Source organism: Harpia harpyja, chromosome 6 (genome assembly GCF_026419915.1).
Source record: "Harpia harpyja isolate bHarHar1 chromosome 6, bHarHar1 primary haplotype, whole genome shotgun sequence".
NCBI classification, from domain to species: Eukaryota; Metazoa; Chordata; class Aves; order Accipitriformes; family Accipitridae; genus Harpia; species Harpia harpyja.
Window position 1 is genome coordinate 60339616 of NC_068945.1, and position 13358 is coordinate 60352973.

General features: G+C 34.5%; 1 protein-coding gene across 7 annotated transcripts in view; it reads right to left on the reverse strand.

Moving 5' to 3' along the window:
* PCLO (piccolo presynaptic cytomatrix protein) overlaps window positions 1–13358 on the reverse strand; it is a 396779-nt gene that overhangs the window by 205516 nt on the left and 177905 nt on the right. For all 7 annotated transcript variants that reach the window (XM_052789184.1, XM_052789180.1, XM_052789182.1 and 4 more), the window contains exon 4: window positions 5688–6908. In XM_052789184.1, the coding sequence (XP_052645144.1) occupies window positions 5688–6908 (1221 nt within the window). The remainder of the gene's footprint in view (window positions 1–5687; window positions 6909–13358) is intronic.

Consider the following 13358-nt stretch of genomic DNA (forward strand, 5'->3'; position numbering starts at 1 on the left):
GGTTTAATTTATCAACTTCCTTGGCAATATGCTGAGTTAAAAAAAATACTGTGGAATAAATATATTAAGAAAACTATGACAATGGTTAATTATAATTTAAAGGTACATTTACAGTCAAGTTAAGTTGCTATCAATTACAAGTATTTTCAAATGTTTATTCACACTAAAGTTATATTTGATGCCAAAATATCATAAACCAAATATTTGCTATTGTCAGTTATTTTATTTCTAAAAACCAGTCAGGTTTTTTCATTATTTAATTTACATTTAAAGTACCTGTTCTTGCCTATAGACATATCAATGTGCACATAATCCTACATTAAAACACTAATATTAATATTACAGTAATCTACTAATTAATATTATATTAAGGAATCTCTATTTCACAGGAGTGATTTATTATCTGCAAAATCAGATACTAACATGAATATAAACTACATCTGTTCTTATCTATATTGTACCCAATATGATAAACCCAAGTATCTGACATGAGAGCAAAATCCATTGTAATTAAATATCAAATATGGAAACAAATATTTCTAAGGACAACTCTAATGATAAGATTGTGATTAATATATAAATATGGAGAAACCTATAGTACTCCAAACAACTTTGGGAAGTCATCACCACTTAAACACTTCAGCACTTACTTATTATTCTGAAAAATGTACTCTTGGATATTCTCCAGCCCTTAATGACAGAATTATATATACTCTTCATGAAAAGTCAGCAATGAAGCATAGTTAAAAATCTTAGGTTTTGTATGTTATATTTACATTTTTCTTCCCTTTATTAAAGAATAAACTGTTTAAGGGGAACTTATTGGCCTATGTTTAAAAAAAAAATATGCATTTCATTAAACCAAAGGATTTTTCCACCTAGAAATATTATGCCACTCACTAAAATTTCACCTATGACATTTGATTGTTATTTTTTATTTTATTTCCAATATGTTCATACTTCTAAAGACATACCCAACCAAACACACGGATCAATTTCGGTGAGCTACTAGAAAATCCAAACATTGTTCAAGCTCAGAAGGTCTCCTAGGAGTAGATGTACAGATTGCATCCATCTACTGAAAATGAATCTGTCAGAACTTGGTTCTCCACAGGGAGATGTAGTGATACAGTGACTTGTAAAGCAGAGACAGAAGGCGTCAACTAAACAGTTAAAAACAGTTAAGCTCAGAAATAGGTAGACAATAACTGCTCATGGCACAACTTCAGCCATTCTCCTTGTAATTTGTGATGGTGCCACTATCTGTGAGTCCAATGTGTAGTACCTGCTCAATGACCAAACCAGAGGCGATGGCAAGGAATATTGCTATTGCCTGTTCTGTTGTTGAACCTCAGTGTATGACATAACATCACTGCTATGAATAATAGGAAACTGAATACGGGAAAGACTATTTGTACAGTAAGGAGAAGAAAAAGATCTACAATAAAGAGGGACTTCCTTTATCACTAGAAATAAAAATGATGGCAAAATCCAACTTTCTTTTTAAGGCTACCACAATATGAATATATTTTCTATCTCTAGTTGTCTGTCACATGATACATCATGCAAAAATTTTCCAGCACATCGTGTTTCAAGATCATATGAATGTAACCAAATAATATTTGGTCTTTGTGCTTTTTTTCCCTATTTCCTACAGCCTGTGAATTGGGATATTGTCATTAGCTACACCTGTTCTTAAATGACTGGTAATTTATTTTCTACAGGGCAAGCCATCACATACACAAAGACAGCATCATTGTCAGACTTGTAAACATACCATAAACATAAGATCTTTAGGTAAATAACAAAATATTGCAGAAAAAATGCTGCTGAGGATCATATATATATTCAACAACTCTTGGAGAATGAAAAATATATTTTAATCAATAAGAAAAAAACCCTACTTTTTTCTTGCGAAGTGGAAGTACTTTGGTACATGTTGAATTACTGGGCCTTTCTGAGTAGTTGAATGGCATTTGTTCTGAAAGTTTGCCTACTGTGAGTTTTTAATACTGGACAAATTTAACTCTAATACAGACATTGATGGGAGGATCTTCTTGAGACATGAGGAACAAGGAGACTTATAAAAGCTGCGGGCTGGATAAGACAGTTTAAAAACAGCAAATGCAAACTCTTTAATTAATGGTAAAATAATTTAATGTAGGATGTATTTGTACTATTCTAGTGGCATTTCTACAGTGTCAATGTCAATACATCATAAATCTATTTTGCATTAGAAGTTTTTGCTTTAGAAGTATTATTTATTCTTACACTTCCTCACTTTAAATATTCTTATTTCAAAATATAAAACTTGGTGCTTTAAAAAGTCCCATTGGTTATCAAATTCAGTCAGAACTCTGTTAAAAGAAAACTGTGATTTAAAAAAAAAAAATTCTTGTCACTTTTAAAAATTATTTATAGCTAGCAAGATTACATTCTGTTGCACAGAACAGAAATTTTATTTGCAAAGGAACTCATGATTTTTAAAAGGTCATTCTGTTTATAGAAGAAATAAAGATATCTACATTATCTAAAAAAAAAGTTTCAGAGAGTGAAAAAAAGATTTTGGTTGACTAAACTGTTTAATCTGTAGTTGAATTTTATATTATCAAAATGAAACATTTTATTTGTGCCCAGAAAAACTGCTTACAGATAAGCCTTCTCCTCCTTATTGTGGCTCCCTGATCTGTGTTTTGTAATTAATAGCATGTGTTAATATAATTATGTCAATTTACAAGATATTAATTTCTACCTGGTTACTCAACCTAAGCACACAATCATTCTGCAGTAAACATAAGAAGGTAATAGTAAGGGCACTTATATAATACAGCTGATGTGTTGTAAATATATGTCCAATTTACACCACGGTAATGTGTTCATGTAGATGTGCTGAACTGCTTATATGTTAATTTCTGAGTTCCAAGATGACTGTGTTATACTGACAGACTGTACGTCATAATCATCCAGGATTTCTAGGCATCCCTGTTAGAACAGCTAACTGCTATTGCACATGTGAATAGTCAGTATTACAAGATGATATCTCAGGAAAGGGTCCTGTAAATCATGAGCAAAGTCAGTTTATTCTTTAAAATCTTTTTGAAGAAATTACAGTTTAAAATATTACTGAAAAAAGAATGTTTTGAAGAAAAAAATGGCTTTATGATACCTTAAATCATACTTTGAGCCCAAATATTTAAAAATTTTTCAATATTTAAGTCACTTTTGTTTCAAAGGATGCCAGATCTGTAAATACAATTGATACCTGTGATTTTCCAAGGATCATTCTACTGATTGTACTGGATCACAACTTTAGCGTCTTCATGTCTTTAGGGACTTGTTGGGGTGTTGCTGTCTTTTTTTTTTAGTGAAAAATGAGGATAGTATTATTTACTTATCTCATTGGAATACCACAAGAGTTAGTAATTACCATTTGCACAATTTTGGATATAACATGGCATCAGCAGTTTGTCAAGTGCAGAAAGTATTAGGTTTTCCCTTGCATCCCTGTTTAAAAATACACCTACCTGAAATCCTTTATATGATTCTGTCCTGAAATACTTGTAAAATATATTCTTCAATGTCTAGATATTGTCCTTTACCCACTGATATGGAATCAATGTGTGATAGCTAAATTGTTATCTCCTCTTCCACTTCTGTTACATGCTCTCTTGGGAAGAATTGTATCTAACAATGTTTGACGCTCAGCATAGAGAACATTAAAATACTTCAATAAATAAAAATAATAAAAAAGAGTTATTTTTACGAAGTACAAGCTAGACACCAGCTTTATTTTTAATTCTGAACAATTTGAGCTACTGCTTTTTTTTTTTGTTAGGATTTTTCCAAGGAGCAAAAAAGGGGGAAAAAAATGGGAAAAAAAAGTCTTTTTTTGTGTAAAAATAGCTATTCCTTTTTCATTCATTCAATTCTGGTTTGTATTTCAGAGTGTTCTAATTTTAAAAATACTTAAAAGTGGATATATATGGGGTTTGTGGGTTTGGGTTTTTTTATTCATGAAACTTCTGCTTTACAAACTTTAGCTAAGTGTACTTCAAAGTCTGATAAGAAGAGCAAAGGAAAGATAATCCTTATTTATGGTATTAAGTCAAGAAGTCCTGATTTCAGTTAGAAAGCCGTGGGAGGAAGTAAAATATACGTGAAATAAGAGTGAAATATATGTGTGCACCACATTAGAAATCACTAATTAATCTACAATTAAAACCTGTTGCTATCAGAGATGGAAATCCAATGTATCTTAGATTTGTCCACAGTATAATATGCATTCACCTCCTTTGAGAACATAAAAATGACCAGACAGGACTGAGACTAGCATGTGATGAAAATTTTCCCTTATAAATGTTTTTCAACAGAAAAAATCCCCAAATTTTTAACAACAGTAACAAAATTCTAATTCTACTTCTTAGTTTTTCTGATATGAATTTAAAAAAATCCCCAGAAGTGACATTTTGTTAACTAAAATTAAGCTTACTCTTCTTGGAAAGTCCTGCAATAATGTCTTATGTTTGATACGATATAATCAAACTGATATAGGATTTTCTTAGATCTCCTTCCAGTTTCTTACAGAAGGGAGTATTTCTGTCTATGTTACTCTGAGCATAATTCAGAGATTCCCTTGCTACAATCAGGGGACACTATACCTCTTGATACCATCAAGAGGAGGAAACACAACATGTGATAGGAGATATATTTCAGACAGGAAACTTGGTTTATAAAAATAGTAGTATTTTCCACAGCACAATTTCTGATTCAGAATATTTTCCTGTCCAAGTAACTTGGATACCACCATGGGAAAAAACCAAAACTAAAAAAACCCAATAAAAAAAAAAACCACTTGACCTTTTTGACTGGGATTATTTGAAAACATCATTTTGGCAAAGGTTAAACACTTTTCCTAAACCTACTCCTACTTTCATAACATAATAATCAGCACCTAATTTTCAATGCTGATATAAAACACCATCATTTTTCATTTCTCAACAAATTGTGTATATTACTTCAACTGATTAAGTGATTTGTTGGTGACTTCACATCCAGCAAACACATTTATTTAAGAAATGCAGACCTCTAGTACATGCTATCATAAACTCATCCATTCATCTGACTTGATGATGAGAGCCCACCAAGAACCCTACGTAAAAGTACTTGTCCATATGAGATAGGCAAATGAAATTGTAAAAAGATGTGAAGATTGCATACTTTAACATACCATGTTCAGGCATCACAAAGTATTCCTCAAATGTTTGTTATATTTTGGTATTGCAAAACACTGCACACCTTACCATCACAGATTATTCCCTTTTGGGATTAAGAACTATGAAAACATTCCAATTTCAACAATTAAACTCCAAAGTCTGGAGAGTCTACAGAAGCAGGTAAATAAATCAGAAATATTGGAAAAATGATTAAACAGGAACTTTGTCTTAGTTTCAAATGCTTAACTGCTTGAGAATGAAAATCATGCAAGAAGTACTGAAAAGTTGCATCTAGATCATAGGACTGTCTGGTGAAACTTTCACTCAATGGGAAGGATTGATTTTCTAATTTAGAATCATCCCATACTGCGAATAACAATAAAGAGCAGCAAGACATAAAGGAAAGGGTCTGTCAGGATCAGATTCTAAACTGTAGCAAGGCAGAAGGGGGGTGGGAGTGAGAAAGCCACTTACTATTTTTTCTTTCACTGCTTCCACATGGTCAGTTCCTGGCAAAGGTGCTTTTTGAACAGGAATTTCTTCTTCCTGAGCTTTTTCAGCTTTCAAAACCGTTTGTGAAATCCCAGTTATCAAACCCTCTTTCTTAACATCCTCTTCCTTAGCTTGCAGTCCCTTATAAGGTGCTTCAGCTTCTGCTTTCTGTTCAGCAACACGATCTTTAGTCTCAGCTGTAATTTGTTCTTTTTTGTCCTCTGGATGTGAAGCGCTCTTTTCTGGGAGCACAGGTTTTTTATCTTCTTCCAATGTGCTTAGGGGTTTCTTTTGGTCTGAACTTATTGTTGCAGGAATTTTATCTGCTGAAAGTGTCTTTGACAGTTTCCCTTGCTGAAGTTTTGGTTCTTCTTTTTGAGCTTCCTGTTGGATTTTCTCCACTGAAGAAGTTTTCATGATTTTCTCATGTTGAAGTTTTGGATCTTCTTTCTGAATTCCATGTTGGATTTTATCACCTGAAACTGCCTTTGACAACTGGACCTCCTGACGTTGTGCATCTTCCTTCTGAGCTGCAGGTTGGATTTTGTCAGCTGATAGTGCCTTTGCCATTTTCATCTGTTGGAGTTTTGGGTCTTCTTTCTGAATTCCATGCAAAATTTTGTCAGCTGAGGGTATCTTTGCCAGTTTTGCCTCTTGAAGTTTTATGTCTTCCTTCTGAACTCCATGCAAAATTTTATCAGCTGAGGATGTTTTTGCCAGTTTTGCCTCTTGAAATTTTGCATCCTCCTTCTGAACTCCATGCAAAATTTTATCAGATGAGGCTGCCTTTGTCAGTTTTGTTTGCTGGAGTCTTGGGTCTTCCTTCTGAGAAACACGTTGGATTTTATCAGCTGAGGGTGTCTTGACAAGTTTCCCCTGCTTAAGTTTTGCATCTTCTTTTTGAATTCCTTGTTGGATTTTATCAGCTGACAATGTTTTTTCCAGTCTCCCCTGTTGAAATTTTGGAACTTCCTTCTGAATGCCTGGTTCTTCTTTCGGTTTTGCTGCTGCTGGAGTAGGCGGTGTGGAAGTCTTCTGAGGGGAATGTGAGACAGCAGGCATAGGCTGTTTTTGAGGAGCAGCAGGTGATTTGGATACTGGTTGTGAAGGGCCTGCTTTCGGAAGTGGCACCTTGCCCATATCCCCAAGTTGTCCTGACATTGCCCTTTGGGTCTGGCAGTTTAAGCACAGCCATTCCTGTACCTGTGATAAAACAAACATATGAAGTTACTTATTTGAAAACTTAACAGTAAAATCATATGGCGTTTTCAACTGATACAGCTGAATACTTTTAATCCAAACGCTACGCATACTGAGAAGTTATTTTCTTTGTTTGTTGCTCTTGCAGGAAGATCCATAACACCCTTCTAACAGAAATGAAGCATGTCAGGTTCCAGAAAGCCAAGCTGAACAAATATAAAAATACGCTGTGAAAACAATTACATTGTTCCAAAGTATTGACGACCTTTATGTACAAAGTTTGCTTATATATTTCTAACATCTATTGTCTTCTAAAGCCTCTATAATCTATCAGTAGGTCTCTCTAATTTTGTAAATCTGAGTAAAAGGGGACCAACAGGGACTCATGGATCTTTGTGTTTCTCTTCAGAAGTTACCTTCCCCTGTTGAATTTGTGTATATGTATCAGTGTAGAAATTTAATATGGCTGTAACCCAGAAGGACAATCACCTGTCTGCTCTCTTTACTGCTAAATCCCTGCTGCACACTGGCTCCTTTTACTCTTCTTCCCAGAAAATCAGAAAAAAAGGACAAATGCTTGTATCTGTGCAAAAGATCTTGTTGCCAGTTGCCTAGCTACTACATGAGAGGAGTAATGAAACTGTTTCCGGTGGGATTTGGGATACAGTTTCTTTAGCAAAAGCAAATTTTAAACACAGAAAGTACTGAAAGGAAAGAAAAAGCCCAGAATCTTCTGGATACTAGAATAGATAATGAAGCTCTACTTCACTAGTGCAAAATGAGCTTTACTGGAGAAGGAGAGATCTATGCTGTACAATAAAATCTTTGTATGCTTGTTTTTAACTCCTTTTACTGTGACAACAGAAGGTCTCAGCAATTCAGTTATTGTATCTCTCTGATTTAGAGAACTTAGTGACCTACTGAATATAAAGCACATGAAAAACAGCAAAATTGTTCTATTAGTAACTATATCGGTAATACTGCTGATAATATTAGGGTATTACGGATGACTGAGCAGTTACATACCATCGAATACTGCAGAATATCCAACGGTATATATTCAGTTGCCCAGAAGATGTGGCATTTAATTAGCAGAAGGGGTATCTGGATGAACTGTGCAGCCCCAGAAACATTAATGCATTTTATAATAACAATACAGTAATAAATGAGGTAACACCAAAAGAAGAGACTGGAACTCCAGCACTGCCCCTGCCACCAAAGAATGCCCAAATGACAGGGGTGGAAGCACCAGACACCCTGCTCTCCTTCTGACTCCAGGCAACCTGCCTTTTTCAGCGTAGAGGGGCCCCACTTCAGCAAATGCACTGGCAGGTTTTCCCACCGAGAGTACTTAACATGTGGTGATGCCAGCATTTTGTCATTGATACGGCATTTCTCACAGAGTGATAAGAGTTGTTCATGATAGGACCACAAATGGCTTTTCAACATAGTTAACCAGAAGTGAGGCATCTTCCTATTAATCTCTAACGATGGAGCTTATGTGCTCAGCTCTCACATCCCAACCAGGATATTTCTGAGCACATTGGTATCATTAGAAATTAAGACATTTTGAGATTAGCTGGTTTCAAACACTTTCTGGAATTATCTAAAGTCTACCAAAACCCCAATTTGTGAAGTCTATCTGCATACTTCAGATCCAAATCCCATTGCTAAATGACTTTACAATTCTCTTGTTTTTTGTTTTTAAAATAATTGAATCACTGCTGTGATGCTGCCCCTTTGAAAAAGTAGCTGATTAAGCTAATAAGTGAAATATAAATTGCAAGAACTGCAGACAAAATGACAATTGCATGTGAAACAAAAATTTAGTAAGAAACGCTCATGTGGGCTAATTTTGTTGAAATGGAACTAAGGAAAGGCTATTTAATGTCTAAAATAATTTTCTTTGTCTGACAAATTTTTTTTCAGGCACAAGAAATGCAAGAATGCATGCATTATCATTTAGGTCATCTAACAATTGCCTTGTGTATTTATTATTTTACTTTTATAGAAAATGACCAAACTAGTGAGTCCTAGTAATTGACACAAATAAATATTTATTAAAAGTATTTGGCACTATTGTCCCAATAAATGCAGTTTATCGATTTAATCAGCTTTCTCCAAATGCAATGAAGCCCCTAATAGTTACTATACCCTTTGCAACTCCAAACTGAATGTGGCTCTGTCTCAGACTATTAAATATAATTTAGGTTTAGCTTTTCTGTGGAAAAAAGCATTAAAACATAATCCGTCAGGGCAGATGATCCTTCTCCATAGGACTTAAAGTGCTCCAACTACACGTCATTTGTCTGGGAAGCACTAATTAAGAAATACAAATAAAAGTAATTTCTTTTTTAAAGAATGTGTAAAATGTAACTTAGTTTTCTTGCAAATATTTGTTAGAGGGATTTATCTGGAATTTTTACTATATTTTCCTCCCTTTTTGTGGGCAGCAACATTTTTTTTCCTAGAAAACAATATTGGAAGCCATAAGTATGTTGCGAACTGTCTTTTATAAACTTCAAATAGAAGTAATACACCAGGAAACAAATTTGGCCCACAGAAAGTCATGCTGTTAGTATTATCAGGAGTCTGTAAGTGACTAAATACACTAGATAACATTTTGCATAAATAGACTACAGAAAAAAGATCCAATTTCTTAGTACCCTTTATTCTTTTCTCATAAAGATTGTAAAGACCACTACACAAAGTTGACTAGATAATTATAATAGATTAAATTTTTAATTAAATTTATTGGAGGGCCTAAAAGCTTTTAAACCCACTAAAAAGGGGGCAGGTTTTGCCTTCTCCAATCAGCCTGACAAATACTCATTTCACAATGTAAGCAGAAAAAATACCATTATTATTTGTGCTAATACATCTTCTGTCAGCATGGGGCATGAGAATAAGACAATACTTAAATGTTATTAAGCTTCTCAGAATCTAGCCTTAACCATCTTTAATTTCATAAAAACATAATTAAGTGGCTTCTACCATGAAATAATCCATGGTTCAAGAGTTTGCTGAATTTCACACACATGCTATATAGAAATTCTTAAAGAACATGTTACTTTATACATTAATTGCACATGTTCTTCTCACAGTACCATTTGTTCGTGACATAATTTCCATTTATTTCCATTTGTTTCTTTTCTATACATCTACATTTGGCTCTTACTACTTCTAGCTCTGCTCGTTACGTAGATCCTATTTAGTACCTCTTCAGCTGCAGCCTACTCACTGCTCATACACTTGCTCCTTCTCAGATTCATCGTCACTTCCCTTCCCTCATTTAAATCCTTCACAGACTCTATTCTTTGAACTGCCTATAATAACTTCAGCAACTTTAGTAATAGTATTGAGTATTTAAAAACCAAAACAGTTACCCAGCCACTGTTTCCTCTCAGCTTTGCTCATGGTCCCTATTCAGTCTCTTTTCCCTGCAGTAAAGTTCTTCAACTCAAGGACTGTGCTTTGTGCTGAGCACATAGTAGAACAAGTCTCTTAAAAAGGAAAATAGTGACAATTAACATGAGCAAGGGAAGGTGATGATGACCAAATTGGCAAACTGCACTAAATCTTGTCAAGAGATGGAAGTCCCAGTCTTGCCTCCCTGCCATACTGATGCAAGTGATGCTAGTGAAATGACCTGGAATTGTCTCGATATGCAGTGATTTAATGAACCTTGCTATTGTCTTCTTGGACTTTTATTATATCTGCATCTATTTGCCACTTTATTTTTTAGTGTTGTTATATAGGCATGGCAAATATTTCTTCCAAGCTGTGTGTTTTAAATTCCAATCTAAATTTTTATAATCATGCAGATACTTGATCACAAAAGAGCCTACAAAAATCTTCTTGTATCACCAGTCCTCTAGCTCCTGATTCTCTGTCAGAATGGTTCTCTGTAAAATCAAATTTTGTACGGTGAAGTCATATGCCTCAGTTTTAGACCTGTCTTCTCCTCAGTTAACCTCATGCCCTGAATGCAAGCTTTTCCCTGAGGCTATCTTTTCAGTTAGCCTGTCAACCCAAATTTATTAGGACTTGGGAAATGGACATCATCTTGTTTCAGCAGTCTTCACTAGATAAATCTTCTTAGCTCTTCACAGAATTCTTCACAACCTTTGGTTCCTGAATTGGCAGTAGACACTATTACTGGCATCACAAGTGATACTAGTGTGCTTTAATATTCTGAATCCATGGCGCTCTCCCTGTGTTTTCAGCAATCCTTACAACCCCACATTGCTGGACAGAACAAAGTAGCTGTGTCACAATGTTTTCCTCATTCAGTTTTGTAATAAACAAATGTCATCCTGAAAAGGGCATACACCTAACATTCATTGTGAATGTCTGTTTTTCAGTTGTCATGCAAGAGCTCAGGCATTTCAGTTCCTTTGCTTTTGTATTTGCATACCACAACGTTAGATAATTTCAAGTTGAAAATAATAGGGTCAACTATTCCATCTCCCTGCCAGTCAAGGATTTTTTATTGCAGTATGTTGATAAATTCATTACTTACTCTTGGCAAACACTAATTGGTAAACTAGAGTTTTTCTTTAACTGAAAGTAACTCAAAGTACTTAATATATTTGTGAAGGTGAAAACAAACGCTTCTTCCCATAAAACATCTCTAAGTTACTCCAGAAGGCAAAAGCTTTAGTTTCATTTAGACACTAACCAACTCAACCAACTACTTCCTTAGATCATATTTTTATCCCTTCCTAGTTCTTCTTCCTCACTGCTTGCAGTACAGTAAAATCACAAAACCAACATAGGAATGAAAAAAGCATTAAGAAATAAATCTCTGAAAAAGTAATATCCTTCTGATTTCACTATCTAAAATAAACACATTGCAAAACAGAATCTTTACCAAAAACCATATTCTAATTATAAAAAACTGAATAGATCTATGAAAAGAAAGCATGCTTTTTCTCCCTAATTACCTCATAAACAAAACAGGGGGAGAAGCAGTGCAGGCAGTCACTAAAATATTTTTCTTATTACTCAAATTTGCCATCTTCCTTTTTACTAAGCATAGATTTGAGTATGTGTCTTAGAAAACAAAATAAACATACATTTCAAATTAAGACAACTCTGGTATAAATACTAATATAAACTATTTATTCTGAGACTCTAAAACAGTTTTACCTGGGATATTTATTTTTAATTGATTTGGTTTTTATTTTAACAAACTTGTACAGCATGTTTCTAAGATCTCATATGAATAAGCCACTTAATGAAACAGTAGAAAAAGTAACCGAATAGCACACCCAGAGAGGAAAAGTAATCTGAAAAGCATAGCAAACTCTGTCTTGAAGATCAGAAAATGCACGGATAAGGAATGAATTTCCAAAAATTGAGCTAAGTCAAATTCTGCAAAGCTAATTTAAACAAGCAACAAAATATTTGGTATCCTTGCAGATAAGAAGATATCCACAGTGCAGGTAAGATTGCTTCAGAGTTAAAGGTATGGTACACATAATATGTGCTTCAATCTCAAATTTTTATAACAGATTGAACACAAGCAAATATCAACAGGAAATGAGCACACAGAATAGAAATCATCATATTGGATGTGGAAACGCACCATCATAGTCTAATAGTATTCATTAAAGTATATTGGCATGAGAAAGCCAAATCAAGCAGCTATGAGATATACATAATCCACCCAAATTGAGTTACACACAGCTTACCCACATTCAACTCACATCCACTTTTATTTAATGTGTAGAAGTGTTCCTGGTAACTACAGCTCTGCTAGTCCAATTCAAATGTTTACAAAGTTTTAGAAAATTATTTGAAAGAAAGTTGAATTGATGCTTGTGATGAAGAAAAGGGCCATATACTAAAAAGCAATATGGGTTTACTGGAGGAATACTGTCAGAAAAACCTTGTATTTTTTTCGTGGATAATTTCATTTATTCTACAGGTAAAAATGAAACTATTACACATTGAGCATACCTGGATTCCAGAACAATAACTGAACCTGTGCCACTGTGAAATGATTAGTCAAATTAGTAGAGATGAGTCAAGAAATTGCTAGGCAGGGAAAACACATCTCCTATAGAGGGAAATTGCGCTACATCCTTCTTAAGTTGTAGTTCTTTTCCTATGTTTTAGTTACTTTAAAGCAGGTATGTATTCAGGCTTTGGAAGCCCCCATGTCCTCCTGCCCTGGAGAGATATATTGTATAACGTGAGGCTGGAGTCACTCTTCCTCTTGTGAGGTCCTTGTCCTGCTTGTTACAGAATGGCTCTTTTTGCAAACAGGAGAGAATGAATTCTTGAAACCCTCGGCCCAGAGGTTCAGATGTCTACAATGCAAGGCGTAGGTTGGTGCAGCACAGCCGTGAGTCCTCAACTCAGTTTTACTGAGAAAAAGTCTGTTAAGAGGTGAGAAGGTGTTTGAGAGAAAGCCAGGTGATGTAAGAAAATAAAATAATAAAAAAA